We start from the raw sequence: 27,215 nt of genomic DNA on the forward strand, positions 1-27,215 counted from the left end.
AATCTCAACCTTCGAAATCTATCTCAAAATAAAAATGCATGCAGCAAGACAAAATTTCTCCATCGATAATAAATATTTGAATATTAAGACTAAGATTAACCTTAAAAAAAACTAATATTAAATATAAATCCTGAGGATATATATTTTTCTTTAAATAAAGAGAAATTTCGTTTAAGTAAAACTACATTATCCGTTTCAAATATTCCAAAAATAAAGAAATATTCAGCTAAACCAAATGAATATAGAAATTGTTATTTCTTATATTTTTCTAAACCTTTCCAAAGGCGCCACCAGGGGGAGATGTAATATCGTAAGTAGTTTTGCACGATACTTACCGTCACTAGTAAAGGTTGCACGAAAGAGGGAAAAAAAAAGTTGGGGAGAAAATACGTTTAGTAGGCCATGGTGGCGCCTGTACATTGATCTTCCCTGCAGCGCACCGAAGTTAGGCAGTAAAGGGAATAGTCACATAACTGGTGGACATTCACAGTGATGCAAGGATTATAGAAGGGAAGGAGCATGCTATCTGTTGAGTTTGTTATCTTCAGAAGATAGAAACTGCTTTTAAATCAGACGCAATCTGTATAAATCAAGTATAATAAAAACTCAGTCAATGAAATAAATATTTCCGATTGGGTGAAATATTTTAAAAGGAATTCTGTAGAGTAGGCAAACGAAAAACCGAACAAAAAGGCAGTTTAGCTCTTAAAATACTAGAACTAAAATTTTCTCTTCCTTCTAATACATATTTTAATATTTTTCAGCGTTAACTTTTATATATGGTTTGTATTTTGACTTTTATCTTGGTGTTTAATGCTTCAACTAACCTCATTTAAAATCTTGGAGTTTAACAGGTCCTTCTACTTTGGCAGTAACAAAGTTCGTTGAGTTGATTTGAGCAGAACTTTGTTCATTTCGATATCTGGAGTTAATTAAAATTATTTTTCCAAGCCATATCTACTGTTAGTCTGGAAATGGCCTTATATTGAAAACGTTTGCTGAATTTCTTCGTGGACGCATACATTTTTGAACGATATCCATGGATTGCATTTTCATAAATTAAATGCAGACTTCAGCTGCCATCTTAATACAGAATTTTATTGAAAAGCCAGTTGGTTCTAATGGTATTCTAAACTACGTTATTTAACATATATCGCACCAATATTCTATTTATCAGACTTTCAAAATGCCTTTCCATCAAGACATTAATGTCCCCAAAAGGTGATTTCGACATCATAAATTCGTTATTAAAATGTATACTGTTGATGTGATAGCAGTTGAAATTGGAACTGCTGTTCGCAATAGGCAGGGAGTTGCTAACTGTCAATGAACCTTCATAGATTCTGTCGATTATACAAACAAAGTTTGGGTATTGTGAATTTGATCTGCGAATTTTAAGGATACATATCAGGAAATCAGCTGATTTTATTTCATCTTATTATAATCTTTTAAATGTAATGATCCAAAACAGAAACAGAGCTTTTAACAAGGACCCTCAAGTAAAATTTTAAAATAGCAATTATAATTATAACAACGAAGTTCAGGAGCTAAGGACCTTCCTTAAAATTAATCGAGTGAACCTTGCTGTACATCAGACTGAACTGTGAATGAGTTAAGAGTTTTTGGTCCCGAAATACCATCTCCATTTTTTCGAATTAGAAAATCAGTAAGCCAATCGAGGAAAGAGGACATCGTGTAATTCTTCTCCAAAATAGGTAAATACTCCAATTAAAGTTAAAGGTGGTAAATCAAAATGAATCTTCTGTGTGCGTATGCTCTAAGATATTAATTGTAATTAAAAACAATTTTTGTGATTGATTAATAATGTAATGCATCTTATATTTTTCCTTTGGGTAATCTGTAATCCCCTTGTAAGGAATCTGAAAAGAATTTGAGAGCTGGAGCATACCGAAAGATAAGAAATGTTATCACTTGTATTTGGTTTGAGCTTTTGTGCGAATTATCTTTGCAGGAAGCAAGGGAGATGGTACCCAACTGGATTAGAAAAATGAATCCCTGTCCCAGATGTGAGCAGGTATTTATTTACTATTTTGAGTACTTCGAAGGATTCTGACGTCATAAAGTACGGGCAAAATCATGACTTTATCCTGAATAAGCTATTGAGAAACTCTTGGAGTGCTTCAGTTGCATCAAGTCTGTTGGAAAGCAAAGAGAAATAACAGATGTTCTTGCTTTTCATTAGACAATGCTAGTGAGTACAGCTCGTACGTCACTAATAGATCATGCCGAAATATGATTCCACAAATAACAAGACATGAAAGGTGTCAACACTAAGAGGTGTCAACAAACTAATATCGGCTTGCTGATGGAAATGAAGCTAATCTCCATCATAAGAGCTACCTAAAGCTACTTTGTGTAGCTTTGATGCGGGTGGCTGTAGAAGTAAGTGCTATTTCAGGGAGTCACTTCCGCTATTAGGCTTCAGAATTCGATAAAAGGATATAGGATTCGTCAAGAGTGACTCAATATCTTTGACTGAATATTTTTGATGAAATCTTTGTGGTACAAAAATTATACGTTATCGCAGAGTAATTTCTTTTATCAGTAATAACTATAACATCTATTTTTTGCTTTAATAAGTTATACAAACACTGCAAATATGTGTATTTTTGTTTTATTTTCTTTCTTCTTCATCCTTTCCCATAACTGGAAGAATAACAAGTCCGTGGACACTAATTGGATCTTATTTATCTCAGTTAAAAGTTTGATACCAGTGGTCTGAACAAAAAATACGCTTATCAAATTATACTTGATCACTTCAGGCTCTGCTAATGAGAGACAAAAAGAAACTGATAAAGAATATTGATATTTGGGAAGCCTCCATTGAAACTTTATAACAGCTATTACGGGACACCAATCCCCCAGGTACAAACTTCTTTTAAAGTTAAATTATAGAATTTTTGAAAATGCAATTTTCCAAAAAATCTAATGAAAGATCATTTTGTAATTAAACTCGACCACAGTTAACGAGTTTCCGTTTTCGGCTCAATAACTATTCGGTGTAGTGAAGTAATTTTAATCGGAAAGAAGTTCTGTAGGGATTGGATTAATTTTTGAGTGTATTTCTCTACTGAACATGCGCAGGGAAAACAGTTCAAACTAGAGGAAAATGAACCACTGAACCAAAATAAAACTATTCGAATAAAAGGGTAATTAACACCATTTACGGTTGTACTTTGGAATCCATAGTATTGTATATTCAATGCCAGTGTTGTTGATGCCCGGTTACTTCTTTTTGAAGTTCCACCCTCCCTGAGCTTAATTCCTTGCCAATTTAATGGTTAAATTAAAATTCATCGAGAAAGACGCGCATGTGAGTAATCTCACTGGATGCCTTGTGAAGATTGCTAACATTTTTTACTCAAAAATTACCTGAACAGATGGTAATGCCAACTCCAACACGTGTGCTGACGCTATCGGATATTGATATACACTTTGTTTTAACATTCATTGCCTAATTGGGCTTGACAAAACATATTAGGAAAAAAATGCACGAATGCTTTACTGGGTTTAACATTATGGTAAAAAGAATCTTCATACCCAATTCTAATTTACAGCGAGTGCAGTTGCTGTTGACAAAGAAAAAAAATTGTCTTGGTGTACGCCCGCAGGATCCTAGAGAGGATATTTAATCTGAGAAAATAAAATACAGTATGACATAGCAATATGTGAAAGTAATAGCTGTTTATTAAAGCAATAATTGTTTATTAAAGGCAGAGTAGTTTCTAAATGCTACAGGACAGAGACAAAGAAGAGAAAAGCGAAAAGCGAAACACAGAGCAGAGATAGAGAGCAGATGAAATACAGACTTGGAAAATTAATTTACGTAATGCGTTATATTTCAGGCGTGTTAGGTTTTAATTTCTTAAATCAATTGACTTTTTTCTTTTTCTGTGATTAATAGAAGCGAAAAGTAAATAACTAATTAACTTGTTATGAATTGATTAACTAATATCTTCCACGTTTTGTAATACTTTATAATCAACAACGCGTGATATGAAACAAGTATTTCAGGCTCCGGAATTTAATAAGTCGCGGCATACTCTTCGTAATGCAATTTACTTATTTCTTCCTGGATATTAATAACTTTTGAAACACGTATTTAATCACAGTTTCTTCTGTGATTAATCTAATAATAAAATGGTAATAATTCATGATTTATGATTTTAGGGGAGGGGGAAATACGAGCAAAATGAGTTTTATAGTAATAGTAATAGATACATGTGATGCGAGAAATCAAGCGCATGAGTTTATGTAGCATCAGCCAAGAAAAAAAATTCACACTCACACAACCATTCCCTCTAAATGTTTGTGCAGTTCCTCCTTGAATTTATTTAAACTATCAACTTCCACAACGACAGACGGAAGTTTCTTTCTTCCAGCAATCAACCACCCGCTGGCTAAAGGCAAATTTCCGCACTTCTATTCTACATCTGTCTTTCCTCAATTTGAATTTATGCCCCCCTTAGGTTCGTAATCTGAATAAGTGGAAGAATCCCATCAGAATTCAGCGTGCTCAACCCATTCAAGGCCTTATACACCTCAATCAGATCACCTCGCAGGTGTCTAGCCTCCAGATGCTGCAATTTGCAGAACTTAATGCTCTCCTAGTAAACGAAAGAGGACCCTTTCGTTTCCCTCACCAATCTTGTTGCCCTTCTCTGTACTCGCTCAAGCAACTCTACATCCTTCCTAAAATGAGGCCTCCAGACCTGTACGCAGTACTCAAGGCGTGGCCTCACCATTGCCTTATACAAAGGGATAATCACCTCCTTTTCCATTCTAGCAAAATTCCTATGTATCATTGACAAAACCCCATGACTGCTCTTGCAGCCTGTCTGCATTGCTCAGAAAACTTCATATCTGACTGCACAATTATTCCCAGGTCTTTTTCATTTTCTACCACCTTAAGTGTAGTACCACACAGTTGGTACGTTTCTCTGGGGTTACTTCTACCCATATGCAGTACTTTGCATTTGTCAATGTTAAACTTCAGTTGCCACTTCTTAGCCCATCTGCCCAAATTATCTAGATCCTGTTGCAGTAGCACACTGCCATTACTGTCATTAACAACCCTGGCAACCTTTGTATCATCTGAAAACTTCGACACTAAGCCTGATATACCTTCATCAATATCATTGATAAATATAGAAAACAACAGAGGACCCAACACCGAACCCTGTGGGACTCCACTAATAACATTAGTCCACGAAGAGCAGCACCCATTGATTACCACCCTCTGTCTTCTCTCACTTAACCACCCTTTTATCCATTGTATCAACTTGCCCTTAATGCCATACTGCTCCAATTTGTACAGTACTCTTCCATGTGCAACAGTTGCAAGAGCTTTCCTGTAATCCAAGTATATGATATCAAAAATATTTTTTGCATCCAGTTCCTTTGTAACCACATCATAATATCCTATCAAATTTGTCAGACAAGACTTTCCCTTAACAAACCCATGCTGTGTCTGAATTATTGTTGCAGTCTTGTCTAGGTGATCCTGCAATGCATCTTTAACCAGTGACTCCGTTATTTTACCCGGAACAGAAGTTAAACTAACTGGTCTGTAATTACTCGTGTCACCCTTCGATCCCCCTTTGTGAATTGGGGATACATTTGCACATCTCCAGTCCGTGGGGACCTCCCCTGAGTCCAAGGACGCTCTCATAATTATGGCTAAGGGTTTGTTTAGTTGCTTTGCCGCCTCCTTTAATATAACTGGATAGATCCCATCTACCCCAGGTGCTTTTCTTACGTTTAACTTCAATAATTTCTCCTCCACTTTGTTCTCAGTTATTACAAAATCATTAAGCACCCTGCTATAATTTGATAACCTTCTGACATTTTCCTTCCTTAATAACTCCTCATGAGTGAATGTAGATGCAAAATACTTATTCAGTTTGTCAGGCTGTATGAGCAGGATCATCAACAGTCGAACCATCGATATCAAGTGGACCAATCTGATTCACCCCCTTTTTTTAGAGGTTATATAAGTAACGAAATCGTTGCTTATGCGCGAGCTGAGAACATTTTGTTTCTGCCTATCCACCATACTATCCATTCATTCCTTCAATCAGCTGCAATATACGGTATACAGATGGCCTATGTGATATTTATGAAAGATAAATAAATAATTATTTACCAGATTACTATTGGTTTAATTTTATTGGCTTGAGAAATCCTTCTGAAAGATCCAAATATAAGATTTCATTAAAATCAGCCCACAGGAAGTCGAATTATTACATGCGGGGGAACAGACAGATGGACATGGTGAAGAAATGAACTATAAACTCTTATTTGTGACCTTTCTCTCTGAGATTGGGAATAAAATTTTGTAGTTCGTTTTAAGGCTCATTTTCTATATTTATCATCTTTAATAAGACTAGGTCTTGCTATGATAGAGCCTCCTAGTTAAAAACAAAAAAAATACTGTGATATTAGGGACCGAACTTACAAGCCCATGTATAATATGTCCATAAATGCGTGTGATCTCTGATCGATTTCCAGAAGTTCTGGGTTCGAATCCGGTCAACGAAGCGAGAAACTTTTATGGGTGTTTTTCAAAATGCGGTTGAAAATACTTTGGGGGTTCTATAGAAAAATAAATCGTGGATGTCACACTGCTGATCTATTTTACCCTACTAGAATGTTAACCTACGTTCAAAGAGTTAATATCTGAACTTCTGTGGACTCTGAAATAAATTTCTCTTTCGCTCCAATTTGATTTTACTTTGCCCATTCCAGTACACCACTAAACGAAATAATCGGTGTTCTGACAGCACATTTACCATAAATTCCAGCCATAAAGTAAACGGGGGTACAGAAGACCTCGGTCACATATTTGCTCCCTCGCCAACCACTCAATAAAAATGTCCCTTTTCGAGGTGGTTGGCATACGTGTCTTTCCCACCTAGGCCTGCGTCGCATGTCGCCACACATGTTGCCATGTCGGGCTACAGCAGGCTGAGTGCACAATGGGGACAGACGCAGCCTCACGCGGGACACTAGCCGTGCGTGAGTGTGCGACTGTACAGAACCGTGCCGGCTCCATTTTCTCCTGGGCGAACACAAATAATTCAGTAGCTTCGCTCCAATACGTGCCTGTGAAGGGAGACGAGGGGGTGTACAAGTGGACTCAACTGGGGACCAGCAGCTCGCGGCGTGGGGACAGTAGAGCGACCTCGGCTGTCGGAAACAGACGGTGGATCGATAGGGGCTGTCCGCCTGCATGCCACTCAGTGTGTGCGTGTCTGGCACTTGCTATTACTGCTGTCACTGGATGGCCAGGCCTAATGAAAGTGTCCTAGTTGCAGGGTTCCGCCCTAAGTGGAGCTGCGCGAGGATCTTCGAAACCTTGATAATCCCAGTACCCCCCTTCTCCCCCCTCTCTCTCTTTCATTACCTGCCAGGACGTGATGACCAGAAAAAACACGAAATACCATTCGTGAGAAGAACATACATAGCTCTGTTCAACTCAGATAGGTAATAACAAACTACTTTGATAGATACTTTAACGTCCTAGTGGGCCTGAGCAGAATTTTTTCCCGTGTAACTTAATGGCTCCAGTATAACACGAAGTTAGCATTATGTAGCAGGAGGGTCTTTTAAAATTCTAAAATAGGACATCGAAACTTTTAATTCAGCTTAATATAAAGACAGTTTATCATCTTAATAGAAAGACATCATGTTTATTGTCTTGAGAGAAAAAGATCTTGTTGTTTATCATCTTAATCGAAAGGCATCTTGATAGAAAGGCAGCATGTTGTTTATCATCTTAATGGACAGGCATCGTCTTAAGAGAGAGACATCTTATTTATCATCTTAATAGAAAGGCATCATCTTTATCAACTTAATAAAAAGGTATCATGTTTATAAACTTAATAGAAAGGCATCATCATTATCACCTTAATAAAAAGGCATCATGTTTATCATCTCAATATAAGGGCATCATTTTGTTTATCATCTTAATAGAAAGGCACCATTTTTATCGTCTTAAGAGAAAAGCATCTTGTTTGTCATCTTAATAGAAAAGCACCATATTGTTTACATCTTCATAGAAATGCACCATATTGTTTACATCTTCATAGAAATGCACCATATTGTTTACATCTTCATAGAAAAGCATTGTTGTTTGTCATCTTAATAGAAAGGCATCATCTTTATCACCTTAATAAAAAGGTATGTTTATAAACGAAATAGAAAGGCATCATCTTTATCATCTCAATATAAAGGCATCATTTCGTTTATCATCTCAATATAAAGACATCATTTTGTTTATCATCTTAATATAAAGGTATCACTTTACCGTCTTAAGAGAAAAGCATCTTATTTATCATCTTAATAAAAAGGCACCATATTGTTTACATCTTCATAGAAAAGCATTGTTGTTTGTCATCTTAATAGAAAGGCATCATCTTTATCACCTTAATAAAAAGGTATGTTTATAAACGAAATAGAAAGGCATCATCTTTATCATCTCAATATAAAGGCATCATCTTTATCATCTCAATATAAAGGCATCATTTTGTTTATCATCGTAATATAAAGGCATCACTTTTATCGTCTTAAGAGAAAAGCATCTTATTTATCGTCTTAATAAAAAGGCACCATATTGTTTACATCTTCATAGAAAAGCATTGTTGTTTATCATCTTAATCGAGAGGCACGATGTTTATCGTCATCGTCTTAATAGAAAGGCATCATCTTATCATCTTAATAGAAAGGCATTATGTTTACGTCTTAAGAGAAAGGCATCATGTTGTTTATCATCTTAATAGAATGGCATAATGTTTATCGTCTTAATCATTCTATTGTTTCCATAAAACAAATTTAACGATATATTAAAAATATGGGGATTTTGTTAAATCACATAATGTATGGCTTTAAAGGTCTATATACTATACTTTTATGAACAATATACTAATATTGTTCATAAAAGTGAACCACAAATATACTACAAATTTAAAGATAATTGCATTTACTTCGATTATACGGGACTGTTTCGCAACATCTTTTCTGCGCGTAGGAATGAAACGAGATTGGAATCTAACTATTTATTCCGTACTGGATATCATGGCCTCAGTTTTGTCATATTATAAATGCAATTCTGGTGCCCTTTTTAAAATTTTAGAGATCATTTGCAAATTTTCTGCAAAGTAGAATATTGTCAGTCGAAGAATGATTATCAGAGAAACACGAGAAAGTGGAATTTGTAATATCGTTCGTGTAGAACGTGGTTTATTACCTTGGCAAGGACATGGAATTGTAGACTGCAATAAAGTCAAAATTGTACAAGAAGAAAATCTAATTAAGAAAGTTTCTGAGCTCAGAAAAAAGATGAAAATGGAAAACGCTGCTAAAAATGATTATGAATAGATATTCAGTACGCAAGTAAATCAGAAAAAGAGATCTACACAATCGCCATCTACTGGTCCTGTAGTACTTCATTCGTTTAATCCAAGGATGTGAGATGTAAAAGCAATTAAAAAGTATTGGTACTGCAATTTTTGAATATTCCACAATACCTTTAGTAATAAAGCTCATTTGAAATTCATTTTGGTTCTTATTACTTGGTTGATCATCATAATATCTTCTGACTTGACGTAGATCAAAAGATAATTACACAGTTGAGTGTTCGCTTCTAAGTTCAATGTTTCATACCTTCTGTTAATTCATATGATACACGTCTACTCTGTCCTGGTCAACTCCCTCCTTCTGTTTTTTTAACTCCAAACACATGTTCTGACATTTAGTCACATGACAGTGCGCTCTGACTGATTCTAGACATGGCTTGTTCCTGAAACGGACCGCCACCACGTGCTCTCACTCATCAATGCCAAGTTTTGGGGATCGTTCCACTTTCGGCTCTATTGATTTCTTACTGCTCTTGGCTTCACGGGTGGCAGAGCTAGACATACTGCTGTCCTGCTAGCTAATTCCGACCTGACCAGCGTCGCCAGCTAGTGCAGCTGACGTCATCGCTGTTTCGCGATAGGGTGTGGTAGGAAACACGCGCAGTTTATTCACTATTAAGTGGTCGCTTTAAATCACTTTCGGTAGTTTTATGCGTGCATGTGCTTGTGTTTGGAAGCATTTGTGTGGTAGTCAACGTGGCTCGATTTTTTTTGGTACTTTTCCCCCTCCCCCTGGTTTCCCAGCATGCGTTACTTCACGTTATTCAAGTATTACTACGTTTAGTGTATATTATAGGCCAAAAAGTTTTCTTTTCTTTATTTTTTGAGTCATCTAAGATTTTTGTGGACCATGAGGGACTTAAACCGTTTCTGGATATTAATTTATATAGTATTAATAAATAGATTGTTTGCTTTCTTGTAAACCGAATGTTTTTTTTAAGAATGGAATCCAATACATTTGTTTAGATAGTTCTTTGATGCTATCTTTTATTAATTCTCTGAACTTTTCAATCATCATTGAACACTATAAAACTAAGTTGGTTAAATCTAAAAAAGCAGCCACTTCTAATTTGTTTTTCTCTATACCATAATCAATAACCATAGTCCCTGGTTATGGGAGCATTATGAAGTTGCGTGTGTTCTGAGGTCCATTTTCTGTTTGCTGGACGAAAAGCTCTAGTTTCTGGGAGAAAAAACTATGCTACCATCGCCTGAAACAAACCAACTCGACCGCGTTGTGAAAAGGGCCCATAAAAATCCCTAACGTCATTGACGGAACTCGAACTCAGGCCTTTTCCACCCGGTGTGTGTGGAAAAGACCCGAGTCTACCAGCTGTGCTACCCACGAAGGCATAACATACATATAAGCATTCTGTAATTCAATTAATGAAAATTGTTAAGACCAATTTAGCAGTTTTCTTTTCTTCATTTTTTGAGTCATCTAAGATTTTTGTGGGTCTAAAAGATTTTCATAGACCATTGGAAGTTTCGTAGGCCCTGGCCACATTTTAATCAGTGGATAATCGCGTCCTACATGTTAAAACAGTCCACAAAATATCCAAACCGACAGGATTGAAACTTAGGCCTCTTCTACATCCAAATTCATTGAAAAAACAAAAAAAAATGTTTTGAATACGATATGGTTAACTGTGATATCATTAAGTCTCCTTGAATCCTCTGTGGAATGAGTAATAGTTTTCGTTACCTTCTGAACTTCAGTTTCGGATTCCAACCCATACATCTCTGTTCAGCCTTGAAAATATTCATTATGGTCGTCAAAATCATTGCTTTTTAAAAATCTTAAATGTTCATGAAAATCAATGTTGTCCAATTCAAGGATGGAACTCTAAAAAAAGACTGGTCACACCTGATTTGGGTAGCTTAAAGATAAAATTGCTAATAACTCTTTCAATTCAGACGCTATGAAAAAGAGCCTTTATACAAATCGTTGAAGAACCTTGCGAAAAGGATTTTCTTTCATTTCTTGTTAACCATATAAAAGTATTCGCAACTGAAAACGTAGCCTTGGGTCGTAAACCGAAAAAAACTTTTTACTTCCCATCTACAATTTAGACAGAGGCGTGAATAAAAGCCATCTTTGATAACACGTAGCGCTGCATAATAAACGCTACTCCGCAAGATGGTAATGTGTGGAAATGGTGCTTGAAGTGGTATCCGATAGTCTGGTGTCGGGGGTGATAATGATGTCACTGTTTGAACGCACGCACATGCACACACAAAAAAAAATCTTAACGGCATTTCAGAAAGTATAAGACGATAAAAAAACAACCCTAAAATTGCTTAGTTATAAGTATGGTGAACACTTTGTACGACAAGAAATGAAGCAGAAAGTTAATGTGTCGTAGGCCGTTTCGATGAGCGATGTGTGGTTTTTCTTCTGAAGGTCTAGTGGTCGTCCAGCCACGATAAAAAATTAAGAGAGTTAACCAGGACTATTATGATTTCATGCTCCCTTAGCCACCCTCTCCAGATACTAATCTTCAAGGAGGAATATTTTTTTTTTTATAATTCAGTACTTCCCGATAAGTTGTACATCAGAGTATATTTAGGAACTGGAGGCACATCGACACTCCAAGTAGAATCACTTTGAACAGATGGCGCTGTTCTTAACTAACGTTTCTTGCTTTTCATTATTTAAAATTGATACTGGCAATGATAAAAAAATCGTTATTTTAGAAATTAAAATAATCCCTACGACTGAGACATTTATTATATGTCAGGAGAAATGCCTGATCAGTTGCTCTAAAGATAGATGGCATTGATGCGCCAAACCACAACTTCTGGAGTACTCAACCCTTTCTTTTTGGAATATTACTTCACTCATTTTCCAGTGGTTTCTTTGAGACGAAGCCCCATTCTGATGACTTACTTTTTTTGGCGTGTTCGTTTGTATGGTTGACTTAAACGTAACACGGTTGGCTATTTTCTAACATGTAGGGTTATTTGCCATGTAAGCATGATTAGCAGACATCCAGAATCTGTTTTTTGAAGGGAAGAGAGGAAGATAAGGGGGAGGGGGGCTATTGGCCTCATGAAGCAATCATTTATCTTTGTCTAAACAACAGACAATGGTGCGGCTGCTGCCTAGAACGAGGATGACCCGCTAGCTCGTGTTCAAGATAGAGATCCGTTAGGCTATGAAAGCAAGGAAGGAGGTATACACAGATCGATATCGTCATCCCGTCGCGGCATCTCCCTTGTGGACCCTGCAGCCATAATCCTTGAGGGGAAAGAAACCACCGTCTCTCCTACCCACTTTACTTTGCTGTTGTCTTTAGCTACGTCCATCAGCTATGGGGTCAGGAGGTGGGAAGCTGACAGATGGTACACCACCACTGACAGTAGATAGGGTGGAAGATGGCGGGGGCGGAAGAGGAACGCATGTGGGTTGACACGCACTGTTTGTTTGTGTAGGTCAATGGCCAGGAAATTAGCACTGCTCTTTGAACAACTTCAATATCAGGTGTATTTGGCAGATGGAGAAATTGACCACGTGATCGACTAATGGTATATAGAATTAACACATGACATATGTCTGTATTGAAACGTTCGTGGATATGAACAGGGGGGAAGTTAAGTGTAAATCAAGTGAATAGAAAGAGAGAGAGAGATAGAATTTTCCAATTCTATATTCCAGTAAACTTTCTAGACGAAATCGAATATACGTTCTACAAAAATAATGAAATTGAAACCGTTAATTTAATCTTTGATAAATTATGAATTTGTTAAATCGCACACACACTCCAAACCCTTAAATACATCTCTGATTTGTGGAGTTGAATTATCATACAGAGTCATCCGTTAGAGCTTAATTCAGAAAGTTCCCCATAACTGCTCAAATAACTGAGTTGGCTCAGTGTTAAAACATTGAAAAATCATTATATCATCAAGGTCTTGTGATCTAATACAAGGGAGAAAGTTCCAAGCATTTTATGATATTTTTGCATTGTACTTGTAAAACCGACCAGTTGTTATATGTTGAGTTTTCTGAGGACTGAGTGGCTACTTTCATATTAAACCTTGGGGAAAGTGAAGAATTATTCTCCCCTAAGGAGAACTTAGAATTATAGCTGTATACGGAAAAGTAGAAGACCATAATAACGTAAGGAAAGGAACTATTCATTTAATTTATCGTGTGACACTATTAGTGAATGAATTCCAAATAAACTCTGTTAGAGATTTATGAAAACTAATTCTTAAAAATGAATTCTGGTGGTAGCTACCGCTTCTCCAACATCTAATTAAAGTTAAAACTACAAAAGTCAAAAGTCTATGTCTCTCAGATTCTTATATCTCGTTTCGATTCGTTAGATGTATAAACTCAATTCCATTGCTCCTTAATTTGAACATGAAACTCTCATGGACTCTAATTGTAATAGACAGTATGCCACTGACTACTCCAGTTGCATTGAGAACTGTGCTCTTTAAGATCTATCATCTTATCTCTTTTTACAAGGATTACGTAAACAGCTTTCCTCACCCAAAGTAATTTCCACAAATTGTAGGTGCTTATTCATTTCACCTTTCTTCTGCAGTGGTGTATCTTTTATACATAAAAGATTTTACACGTGCCATCTATCTAAAAATTAATGATAAAAGAAAAGATAAAAGAGAGAGAGACCAAAGGTTCATTTTAGTCTTTTCTGAGTGTTATATTTATTTTTGGCGCTCTGAGATTTTAAGGTCATTGAGTTTCCAAGATGTAAATACGTGCATCATTATCAAGTATACTGTTCGTGTTCATAAATCCATATTCTTCTGTCGATTTTATGAATCTTTAAACGATTATACTCGTACAAAAATTCCTTGTGATCGTTAATGTAAAAAAGCAGATTGTTAAAAAGAGGAGTGGAACTATTGATTTGTTATATATCGTTTGCATATTGAATGTAACGCCCTAACTCAGATTCCCTCCTCAAGTTCAGTGTCTGAATCTTTTCATTGAAGAGTTTCATTTAGCAATGTCGAAATGAAAATAACTCTGGGCACCATTTCACAGGATAAAAATTTAGCTCCATCCACCAACACTGCACTTATATAACACATGTGTAACTCAACTTCGTTCTGTTTGAATTACAATTTTTAAATGGTAATTTAAATTACAATTTGTTAACAATTAGAAATCATTTGAATCCTTTCAATGACCCGAGGAAAGGAACTTTTTTTTTTTATTATGGACATAATGTACATGGGTGGATGATTTCATTCTCGGGTGGCTCCAATATGACAGGCTTTTCCAAAAGGGATAGCTCAATGTCTCGTTCACCTAACTGAGTGAAAAATTGTCCTTGCACACACGCATAAGCCAACCTATATTTATTTCGCTCTCCAGCTAGAAATCTTATAATTTATTACACCTCACCCATCTCTTAACTAAGACAATGCGTAGAATTTTATATGAGATTTTTTTCTCCCAGTTTTCGTGAATAGTTTATAAAGATCGATACGTAAACCAAATCAGGGAGTAATATAGAACCTAGTATTCCTCGTGGAACTTCAGAACATTCTTTGGTAAACTAAACTTCACTGGAGTAATGAAATAAGTTTATTACTTTTATTATAGGTAAATTGGATGGAGAAGAATACAAAAGATCGTGCTTTAACTGATAATTCAGAATCGATTAATGTTATTAATAATTCAAACTATTTTAATGAACCTGTTATTTCTTTCAGTTTTTTGAAGCCGGTATATTTTAGTTGCATCAAACCTCTTTTTTCTTAAGACACAGAAACTGCTCTCAAGTTCTTTATCAGGCCTTTTTCGCTATTATTATTATTTTATCCATGAATTAATGATGCTTTCTTTTCGTCTATCATAACAGCATGACTAAAAAGACAATTTTTATCTATATGGTCCAACTACCTATTTTGTATATTAAGCCACTTGTGGACGTCTGATAAAAAATTCCTAATGCGGTTACTAACAGAGTTAAGTTCATAACTAGATTTTTCAAAGCCCAACCCACTGTCTTCAGTACAACCTCTCTTCGAAATTCTATCAGATTTAAATATTAAACATCCCATTAACTAGAAAAGCTCTGGTAGTTGACGTTATTTTAAATTTAAACCATAAAAAATCAAATGCGAGTGGAGATGATGAGATAAAATACGTTTTTCATCAGCTTTTCTTCCACTGTTATCTTGAAACAAGTATGACACCGTGAAAAGGAGGGGAGGGGGGAATATATTCTCTGTGATATCGATTGTGGTCGGTTGTGGTTGTTTACATTAAGCTTCGAAGCAGCTAAGTCCACGAAATGGCGTTAATGTTGGTTTCTTTGGTGGTCCTTTGGGATGAAAAACTCCACTTCTCCTGGTGGACCCTGCCTGAGACTGATTAACTTGGTAGCGATGTGAAAGTGGTCCATAAAAGAAAATTACTGTAATCAAATTGTCTTCTCGGTTCTGTTAGAAAAAAATTATATTATCGAATGAATTACTTATAACATCAAGCAACATTGTAATATTGAGTCACCCTACTTTGGACAGAACTTGTGTAATCGAGACCAGCTGCAGTGCAAGATGAATTATCCACTACTTATTGACGTAGCTTAATCGTCAAGATCATGAGGTGCCAGTAGCCCTCCTTCCCGAGACCGACTCACCCTGCCAAGGTTTGAAAAAAGCCCATAAAATTTCCTCACACACTTTGAATTCGGACCGCTTCCATTTGAACTGGTCCGAGTTTGAAGTTTAACAGAGTATAAACTGTGAACACCAATTATAGTTACTGTACCAGGGGCAGGACCAATCCTCTTGTTTCCTATTAATGCGATGTATTTATTTCTTCTTACATTTTAGCAGGCCCTCGTGGGTATTGCAGTTGGGATAACCAACGTCCTTCCCACATGGGGTGGAAAAGACCTGAGTTCGAATCCTGTCAATAACGCGAGGTATTTTTATGGGTCTTTTTCACAACGTGGCTGGCTGAGTTAGTTGGTCTCAGTCGAGGGTACCATGGTTTTTTTTTTTTTTTTCCCGAAACTCAGGTTTTTCGTCCAGCAAACAGAAAGTCGACCACAGAACACACGCAATTTACAGACAGGCCTTAGTTCCGATGATCCTAGACCCCCATACTATAACAACTACAATTGTGTATCATTTAAAGGTTGCAAACTATTTTTCTTTGAGTTTGCCATCTTAAAAGGAATTTTTCTGTTTATACTCTGGGACGTCCACATTAGAACAAATGAATTCACAAGGTAGACAGAGAATACAAGAATATCATCGTATTTATCAGTATGCCTTCAACCATTGTCAACACTTGAGTTGATCGTGGTTCGAGAGTATTTTGAGTTGACCTTGCGTTTGACCACTCCTCTGAGGTATTTTAATTTGGTGTTTATCTGCCTTCTTGACGTGATTAATGGTTGAAAAGAAGGTTGTTCATATCGGGTTAGTACTTCACAAAGTAATAAATATTAAAATACTGGGATGGCTCTTTGCTTAAAGCTTTTGTTTTTAATTTATTTCAGCCCGGCAATGGAAAGGAAGACACTGTGTATAAAAAAGTGGCAGTTGTGGAGAATTTCTTCGATATTATTTACGAAGTGCACGTGGAGATGGATGGACGGGGTGGAAAACACGCGGGACAAAAGAGAACGTACAAAGCGGTAAGTTTCTTTTCTGATTTGGTTGTCTTATAAATAATCATAAAAAGTTACTTTATAAATTTTTAATTAGACTTAATGAAAATTTTATGTCTTCATGTAACGAATTTTGTTATCATTTAGGAAAATGATAACGAATTTTGTTATCATTTATTACAAGAAAAAGTATGAAAAATTGTGAAAGTTTCTAGTAAAGGCTTTTGGTCAAAATAAAGTATTGTTTTCTATTCTCCAACAAAAATCGAAAAGCAACAACAGAGTCCTAGCGACATACACTGTGCTGCCACTTTATTAGGTACACCTACCTAGTAGCGTGCCGAGCCTCTAGCCTTCAAAACAGCCTGAATTCGTATAGGCATGGATTGAACAAGATGCTGAAAACGTTGTGCAGAAATGGAGTACCATGCAGGCATGGGTGTGTCACGCAGTTCCTTGAGATTCGACGTAAGTGTAGGCCTGCAGCGAACAGCCCTTTCCAGCTCATCCCAAAGATGTTCAATAGGATTGAGATCCGCGGACTGAGCGGGCCACTGCAGCAAAGAAAAGTCATTGTCATGTTCCTGGAACCATTGGAATCATTCCATAGTGATTCGGACTTTGTGCACCGGCGCATTATCCTGCTGGAAGTAACCATCTGACTGAGGATAAACTGTCTACATGAACGGATGCACTTGGTCAGCAACGATGTTTAGGTATGATGTGGCATTCAGACGTGAATCTATGGGTATCAATGGACCCAACGCGTGCCAAGAAAATGTTCCCCACACCATAACACTGCCCCCACCACCTTGCACAGTAGTCGTCAGACATGACGGGTCCATGGATTCATGTTGTTTTCGCCAAATTCTGAGCCTTCCATCAATATGATGCACGAGGCACTTCGACTCGTCAGACCAAGCAACTGTTTTCCAATCCTCGATAGTCCAGTGCTGGTGTTTCTGTGCCCACAGGAGGGGTGCTCTCTTGTTCTTCATTGATAACAAAGGTACGCGATGTGGTAGTCGGCTGTTGTAGCCCATTCGCAACAAAGTGCGACTAGTGATCCGTTGCGATATTTTGTTCTGCGCACCAAGGTTGTATTCTGACGTGATGTGCGACATTGTGGCCCGTCTGTTTGCTCGAGAAATTCTAGCTATCCTCCTCTGACCTCTCTCATCAACAAGTTATTTTCTTCCACAGGAGTGCCGTTGAGAGGATATTTTCTGTTCGTTGCACCATTCTCGATACACCCTTGAAACTGTGCGTGAAAAGTTCAGAAGAACTTCCATTTCAGAGATGCTTTGTCTAACACGTCTTGCACCTACTACCATGCCACGTTCGAAGTCCGTTAGATCATTCCTTTTCTTCATTCTTGCTACGGTTTGTACGCTTAACTGGTACTAGAAAGGTTGTTCTGCTGCATTTATGTCCACAACTGTGGTCATGTGACTTGCAACGTTGTGGGACAAACCATTTGTGTGCACAGTAGGGGTGTACCTAATAAAGTGCAGCACAGTGTAAATAGAAGTATCAATGTGTCTTCATAGCAAACCGGTGGATGAATCGTACACAAAAAGAGTGTAATAGCGTTTAAGGATCCAGTCGATGCCTTCAAGGCACTTCTCTGCTCTAATGAACACTGAGGATGTGTGCAGTTGCCCAGAATGGTTATCCTGTAATTGAACTTTTTACTGATATCTATCTCATTGCGTGGCTTTCACTTACTGTTAGCACTCTGTGTTAATTAATTGATCTGTTCCTTATATTTCTGCTATCGTTACCTTTTCACCGTCCAGTATTTAATTAGTTCTCTGAAAAACCACGCAAGTAAACACACTTCAATTGCAGGAATCCTAAGGAATGTAGAAGCAATTCTGGCACTACGCCAGTTCATAGCGCCACGAAAGAAATTAGAGGACTTTTAAAGCACTCAAGAAACCCTAGAGGGATTAACATAGAGTACAAGTGGTGAACCATCTACGCAGCATTTTTTATTTTCTCTTAATATTGCTGGCGGGAAGATTCCCCTGTTGAGTTCGCATCTCAAGAAATACCTTTCTTCACTGTTTATTTGATTATTGTCATTCTATGTAACTGTCTTTCTCTCTTTGGGTCTTTTTTTTTCTAATGATGATTGCAAGTGCACACCGCTGGTTCTTCCATTTCTCTCTCTCTCTCTCTCGATACAATTTTTGTTGCTAACCAAACTTGAGAAACACATACCGACGAGAAAGACCTTTTTTTTTTCTTCATGTCATCACCCCAAACCCTCTTTCTTTCCTCTTAAGATGATTATGAATATTGTTCCTAAAACAGTAACGAAACGTGTATGTGCCAACCGATAGTTCAAGCTAGTCTGACACAAATTTCTTAGACCTGTGAGTCCATAATGTCAGCAATTCTGGTCGGCTTGCGGCAACGAAATCCTCTGTTTACACCCTCACGTCCAATTAATAACCTTGGATTTCGCCAGATGAAAGGCGCTTAGCTATCACTAGGAGGAGGCAACCTAAGTATCCGTCGGAGTAGGAACGGGGGCCCCCACCTCACAAAAGGGAATACCCGGGCTTCTGTGGTACCAAGAAATATTAGGTGGTAGATGTTTCCATCCGACCTCTATGATATCGCTTACTAGAGGCCTGTATTGGCGAAATCCATCTTTGGACTCTTGAGAAAAATTCTGGGATTTTCCCCTTATCTTAAAGAACTTTAGAACATTCTAACCAGACGTCTAAGTTCTTTTTATTTCAGTGTAGTTTGGTTAAAACATATTAACTACTTTGAGTACTTTTTTTCTGAAAAAGTTCGATTTGTCTGCTCCATTCTGTTTATTTGTATTTCTGATACCTACCGCTCTTGATTTAAGTCTGGTGCTAACGTTGTTAATCCAGTCGGAGAGCGTTACCTCTGGTCTTTATGTTTGGCTAGGGACTTCAAGTTGCTCACATTAATCAAATGTTGCCAAGGAACAGCACTGTTTACAATAAAGAGAGCAAGAGACCTTGAGATGGTAAATGGGAGTTCACAGACAGATTTATTTATCTTAAGATCCAAAAACCTTGCGAAGATGCTGAGTGGGGACTGGGCACCAAATTGCAGATCCAGATCTACTGCCTTTCTTATCGTATGAGTCAATGAAATCTCATCCGATCTTAATGCATTATCTCAAGACGTCTTGCTTTATTTTATAAAACACAAGATGGGTGATAAATCTATTAGCATAAGAAAATTAAGTTTGTTACCCCAGTTGCTTATGTCTTTGTTTTAAAACATTTATATCCCAGAATGTAGACACTACTATTATCCAGGATCATTTTATATAAGGATACATCTTTTTGTTTCATTAAATTTTAGGTTTAGTAAATAAAGGTGGTTTTCTAGGTTAGATATCACTCAATCATGCTAAGACTCCAGCTGTCCGAAGAATGACTGGATCAATGTCCTCAGAATTGTTCAAAAATTATAAAGCTTGAGGTCTCAGCATCATCAAAATAAAATTGCTGTGAGCATTGAGAATAGGGTCAAGTGGCGCCGGAGAACGACAAAGCTGAATGGATATATCCCTGTGGCACTTCTCTCGAAACATTTTATCACAGCTGTGATTCTTTTATACCTAACTATGAGGTGTCGTATTGGAATACACATTTTAAGAATTGGAGTATCAGGAGAGTATGATGGTTTCTCGTGTTATTGAAGTATGAGGAAACTAATAGTAAGTAGAAAGAAATTGTCAAAAGTGAACGGATGAAAAGAAATTTAGAAACAAATTACACGTACATTCTCTTTAACATTTCAAATTTGTGAATTAAGAAATTGAAGCCATTTTGTAATTTGCTGAGTTAAAAAAACTTTCTGGGAGGCTATGTACTGTATTTATAAACCGGACATTGCGCTGACACAACTAAATCAGTCTCCATGGATGATGACTTTCAGGAAAATACATTGAGTGACCACTTTATTCGGGATACTTACCAAATAGCGAGCAGATATCGCGGTTTAGTCCACGGAACAGCCTGGAGTCCTCGTGACGCGGACTCAACGAAATGTTGAAAGCGTGCCACAGGGATGCTTTCGATGCGTGGTCTGTGTTGACTCAGTTGTTGAAAATTAGATTGATGCTGATTTCTACGCCATAACTTCAAGAACATACCTACTAAAAACTCTCAACAATGTTTCTAAAGATACACTTTAAGCAAAAAATTAAGGGAGCACCGAGGGTACACTTTCCTCTGTAAATTGACTTAAGACCTCGTGGTTGGTATAATGGAGGAAGGTGATTATACCAACACAGTTGGTATAATCACCTTCCTCCCCGCACCGATTAGAAAAGACCTCAGTTCGAGTCCAGTCAATGACGCTAGGAATTTTTTTGGGCCTTTCTCACAACAATGTGGTTGAGCTAGTCGATCTCAGGCAAAGATCGCATGGGTTTTTTTTCGGAAACTCTGGTTTTGCGTCCAGCAAACAACAAAATGACCATAGAACACATTCAATTTACAGACATTATATATGATGCAATATAGCTTAAGTTGTTGATGCACCCAGAACTCTACAACAGCTAACCAAATCGATTGAAACTGTTCACGTACGATGCAAATACCAATGAGCACGCATGCACATCGTTCTGATATGCAAATATGAATTTTAAACGCACAGGTCTGATCATGCACAACTTAACCACTTCTAAGTAAAGTGAGACAAATTTTTAGTGTTCACTCGCCCCCGAATCCTAGTAATAACAAATAATGAGCAAGGAGGCAGGCTTATGCAGCGTCGGCCAAAAAATACCTTCCAACATTACCATGACTCTAATAATTTGTCTAATTCTTCCTTAAATTTATTCAAACTACCCACCTCCACAACACCAGATGGAAGTTTATTCCATCAATCAGCTACCCGCTAGCTGAAAGCAGATTTCCGCACAGCTTTCCTGCAATCATCCTTCCTCAATTTAAATTTGTGTCCCCTTATGTGTGTTATCTGAACTAGAATCAGTATACTCTCAACATATAGCTTACTCAATCCATTGAGAGCCTTAAATACTTCAATCAAATTGCCTTCCAGGTGCCTAATTTCGAAGCTGCAATATGCAGAACTGAAGTCTTCCTTGCAATGAGTACCCATTTGTTCCTCTCGCTAACCTCACTGGTTTTCTCCGCACTCGTTCCTTATGGGTTTCTAACCACTCTCCGTGAAGAGTAGACATCCCTACTGCCAGCATCCTTGAATGAATTCCATTTCTTTAAGAATCTTTTAAGTGTATACGTACTTAAAAAAAAATCCTCCTGTTCTTTAAAGCAGTCTGAACAAATTAATGGTGGAGAGCATATTTAAAATTTTTTCTCCCTTTGATAGCTTCGTTAATTGTTTATTTCTGCGCTCCAAAGCAACTGGAAGAGGGGTCTTCAGGACTAATGCTATGAGGCATCTATATTAGATTTGTAAACTTTTTGTTTATTTTGCTGAATGATAAACCAGAGATTCTAGTGGATTGTTGCCATACAGCTCTCACCCGACTGAGGTCTGATAAAGCCCATAAAAATTCCTCCTGCGGTGGTACAGCAGTTGTTGTTGTTGGTTGAAGTTTTAGGAGCATCAGCGACTAAGGCCATATTGCTCCGTATATACTCTCTGTAAATTGCTTGTGTTCTAAGGTCGATTTTCTGCTTGCTGGACGAAAAAGCAGAGTTTTCGGGAGAAAAAACCATGCTACCCTCGGCTGAGACCGACCAACTGTGCCAAGTTGTGAAAAAAAGCCCATTAAAATTCCTCATGTCACCGACGAGACTCGAATTCAGGTCTTTTCCACCTGATGTGGGGAGGACGGCGATTTTACTAACGGTGCTACCCACAAGGGCGAAAGCCAGTCCACTCACACCGTGTACAACATGCCTAGATTCGATTCTCTTTGTTTTGGGAGTACCTTTGTGGACAGTTTCACACCATGGCCCAATTAATCAGTTTCGGGCGAGCGGTACATATTCTTCTGCTTTATCAATGGGATTTTCATTCTGAAAATACATACAGATACAATGACCTAGCCCGTCCCAACTTAACAACCTTGGCTTGATATTTGCAAACGTTACGTTAGCGTAAACTTTCAAGAACCCACCCAAAGTATACTTTGTACTAGCATTTATCTCAACTATTAAGGATCTTTCCACATAACGAAGCAAAGAGAAACCCCTAATGGGTTCTTCGCTGTCATTTTTGTCTTCAGTTGGCATAATAACTGATAGATGGGTAATTAGTAGTAGTCAGATTTTATAGTAACTGGTTGCCAGGGTAATATCCGATAGATAACAGGGAAAACAAGTAGTCAATTCCACAGTAACTAGCTTCCGCAGTTGCAGCTAGCGTGACCCCTCGCCATAGTGGAGAACGCCTTCGCAAACTCATTACACTCCGTTGTGGAATAATAACGTTATCTTTGGTGAGGTTAGTTAATGGTTATGTTTAAGTTTCTATAGCTCGGCATCTTATCTTATTTTACTGCAGAATTCTTGAACACTTAATGTTAGAACGATTACGAATCAGTAATTACTCTGCTAGAAATCACTTGGAATTTATTAAGACGTTATGTTTTGGGCTTGTAAGATTTATCTTCAATATTTTAGAGGAGACTTAAAATTGGTAATAATACAAAACTACTTATAAGCATTGATGAAAGTATTTGTTGAATAAATTATCTGTGGTCAAGTACAGGAGGTATTAAATTTTAATTTAATATTCGCAGAGTATGAAATAATTTAAAACAATTCATGATTCACCATCGACAATTATAAACGCTATATAATTGTCCATTCCTGAGGATGGTTACTTGAATGAAGTGGATGTGGGAGCTCTGTGGCCGACGATGACATTTGTGGCCATTCGAAGAATCGGGTGTTACAGGAATCAGTGTCCTCGTAAGTAGCACAGTGTGAGGAATTTTTATGGGCGTTTTTCACAACGTGGCCGAGCTGATCTGTCTCAAAAGAGAGTAGCATGGTTTTTCTTCCCGGAAATTCAAGATGTTCGTCCAGGAAACATGCAATTCGACCACAGAATACACTCAATTTACAGACAAGATACATGGAGAAATATGGCCTTAGTCGCTCACGTTCCTAAAACCCTACAACAACACCAACAACAGGAATCAGTGTTATGAATATCGTCTGTCAGAAGCGAACTTCTGCCAATAGCTATTCTGTCAACAACCGAAGAACACGTGCAATTACAGACATAATATACTGACGCCCCATAGCCTCAATTGCTTTGGCGTTTATCACCTAACAAAACTCTGAAATGCCAAAAAATCCTCGCCCTGTCAGTTCAGATTTTAGTTTCAACAACGAGAAGAAATCACGAATTTGAGTGTCTCCAACCATTTCGCTTTTAGCCAAAAATTGTCGCACATTCTCACTAGAAGGAGTAGGTCCACTCAAATCTAAAAGCACTCTCTGTATTCACTATATCTAACCCATTGATTTCTTTTTTCTTACAAAAACTGACATTTCACAAAACAAGGGCTCTGGAAATGCTTCGAATAACGACAGCATCTCTGGACTCATTACATCTAGAGTCAAGGCTACTGTTTCGGTTGATGACAACTCAGTAAGTGACATTTTAAAAAAAAAAAATCCCAGAACTTTGTTTCATGTAAATTCTTAATTCGATGTAAATCACTGGCAACTGATCTTGAAGGGCTACTACCATGCACTGGATTACAACTTTGTAATTCATAACCATGCAACAAAGACTATTAATTTTACTAGATGACAAATCATTCGCGATTAACCCTATTCTAAAGATTTCTTTTCCACTAAATGTACCTTCCGTGCCAGGTGGAAATGGTTTGAATTCGAATCTTACGGATACGAAGCTTTAGATTCGATTGAAGGCCTGGGAATCGAATTCAGGTCCTTTTGAATTTGCGCGGTATAAGACAGCAGTAACTATCCAATGCACAAAGCTGGGGCATTGCTGTACGTAGTAGCAAGATATTCCCTGGGGTGCTGTTGTATTGCTCTGTTCTACTGCATGAGTGTCGCGTGGTCATCTTGCAATAGAGCCAGCTGAGTTATCGTGCAGGCTGATCGCCCGCCCTTCCCGTCCATTGCCTTAATGTGTCCGTGGTGCTCCTCTGACGAAGATGTTCTGCACCCTCTAAATCTCATCGACGTGACGTTGGCTGTTGCGACCTTGATCTATCTCTCTCCAAGGAATAACATACTTAGTGACAGAACTGTTGTCTAGCTTAAAGAATTCACTGCGCTAGGGATGAGTTGCGACTTCTGAATCCTGCCTTCTCGTGTATTCTTTCTTATCTCTTCGCTTCTGATGTTTTTTTTTTTGTCACTTGTTAGTGTCAATAATCCTCTTTTCTGAGGGGGTTGAACTACGACTCATGCCCCTTCCTTGCTTATGATCTTATTTTTTGAAAAGGGAATCTCTGGTATCTTTACAGTCATCGTATATGTTTTCCATACGAACATTTAAAGATTAAAGATTAAGTAATTAAAGAATACTGTGATTGATTGAATCAGTGAAGTCTATATTTCCATCTTTAATCTTCGGATACACTATACAGACACTCCATGATAGCCTCGTGGCTAGAACAACGATTTTAATACTTTTGCTGAAAATACCGGGCTCCAATCCCCTCCAGAAGGGAGGACTTCTCATGGTTTCTTACACCTCAGCCAAGTTAGTGAATCTCGGAAAAAGGGAGCGTGGTTTTCTTTTTCATATCAAAAACTCAGATTTTTCTGAGTTCTTAGAATTCTAAGAACCATAGAATTCACGCAAATTACAGACACAGTCCCGTTTTTTCTGATTAATTCTGCTGCGACATGAAAACAGTCCATAAAAATTACTCTTTAGAGAGATTCAAAACCAGACTTTTTCCACGCAATGCAGAAGTACAGCGATGACAACCACTGGACTATCCAATGAGATCGATGGAACAATATTTCAACACACGCCTAATATACACTGAGTGATCACTGCATTATGGCCACTTACCTAATACTTCGTAGGTCTCCTTTTGCCCTCAGTACAGCAGCTATCCGACTTGGCATTGATTCAATAAGATGTCGGAAGCGAGGTATGGCCAACGAAGCTGTGTGTAATGCGGTCAGCAATGCAGGTATGGAGGTGATTGGTGTATTCATACGCCTAATATGCCTTTCAGTAATGTCCCACAAGTGCTCTATGGGATTGATATCGGTGGAATTTAGAGGCCAATCGATATGCCGGAAGTCAGAACTGTGTTCCTCAAACCATTCCTGCACAACAAGTGCCCGATGGCTATGCGCATTGTCATCTTGGAAGACACCATCGCCATTCGGGAAAAAGTGTAACATAGCGGGGTGTACACAGTCAGCAAGCAGTTGACGATAGTGGAGCCCACTGATACGCTGTTCCACATGCACCAGGGATCCAAGTTCCTGCCAGTGAAACATGCCCCACGCCATACAACCGCCTCCACCGGCCTGCATTTTTGATACCATGCATGATGGATCAAGAGCCTCATGTTGTTGACGGCAAATCCGTACACGACCATCCACGGTGTGGAGTAAATAACGTGACTCATCCGACCAACACACCTTCCAGTCTTCTAACGTCCAACTTTCACGCTCTTTGCACCAGGCGAATCTTTTACGCCGATGAACCTTGGTTAGGAGAGGATGCCGTAGTGGTCATCTGCTGGTATAGCCCATATGTGCTAGCGTGACACGCATGGTCATGCCAGATATTGTTCCGGGTTGGCCCAAGTTGTATTGGGTAGTCAACTCTTCAACAGTGCTGCGCCTGTTCGCCTGTACGAGTCGTCGCACCCGGAGCTCACCTCTAACATCAACCTTTCGCTGACCTTTGCAGTTTTGCCGTCGGGTCGTTGTTTGACCATTTTGACGCCAGTCCTGGTATACTAACTACGGCGGCTCTCGAACACCCCACCAGTTCAGCCGTTTGAGAAATCGAGGCACCAGCTCGTCGAGCACCCACAATCTGTTCTTTATCAAAGTCCGATAAACCTTTCCTTTTACCAATCACGCTAGGAATTTCACTACCTACTAAACCACTGACACCTTATCTATGCTACGAAGGTCGACTAACTCCGCACTCTCGTACCTCACGTGGTCAACGGGTCGCATTCAGTTTTCATAAGGGTGGTCATAATTCA

General features: G+C 38.1%; 1 protein-coding gene across 1 annotated transcript in view; it reads left to right on the top strand.

Moving 5' to 3' along the window:
• Positions 1 to 27,215, top strand: part of LOC150085441 (nucleolar protein 4-like) — a 152,996-nt gene that overhangs the window by 84,108 nt on the left and 41,673 nt on the right. The window contains exon 2 of the mRNA XM_090373248.1: positions 16,934 to 17,071. Within this exon, the coding sequence (XP_090229374.1) occupies positions 16,934 to 17,071 (138 nt within the window). The remainder of the gene's footprint in view (positions 1 to 16,933; positions 17,072 to 27,215) is intronic.

This window comes from Mastigoproctus giganteus, chromosome 5 (genome assembly GCF_048544385.1).
Source record: "Mastigoproctus giganteus isolate SK-2022 chromosome 5, ASM4854438v1, whole genome shotgun sequence".
Taxonomy (NCBI): domain Eukaryota; kingdom Metazoa; phylum Arthropoda; class Arachnida; order Uropygi; family Thelyphonidae; genus Mastigoproctus; species Mastigoproctus giganteus.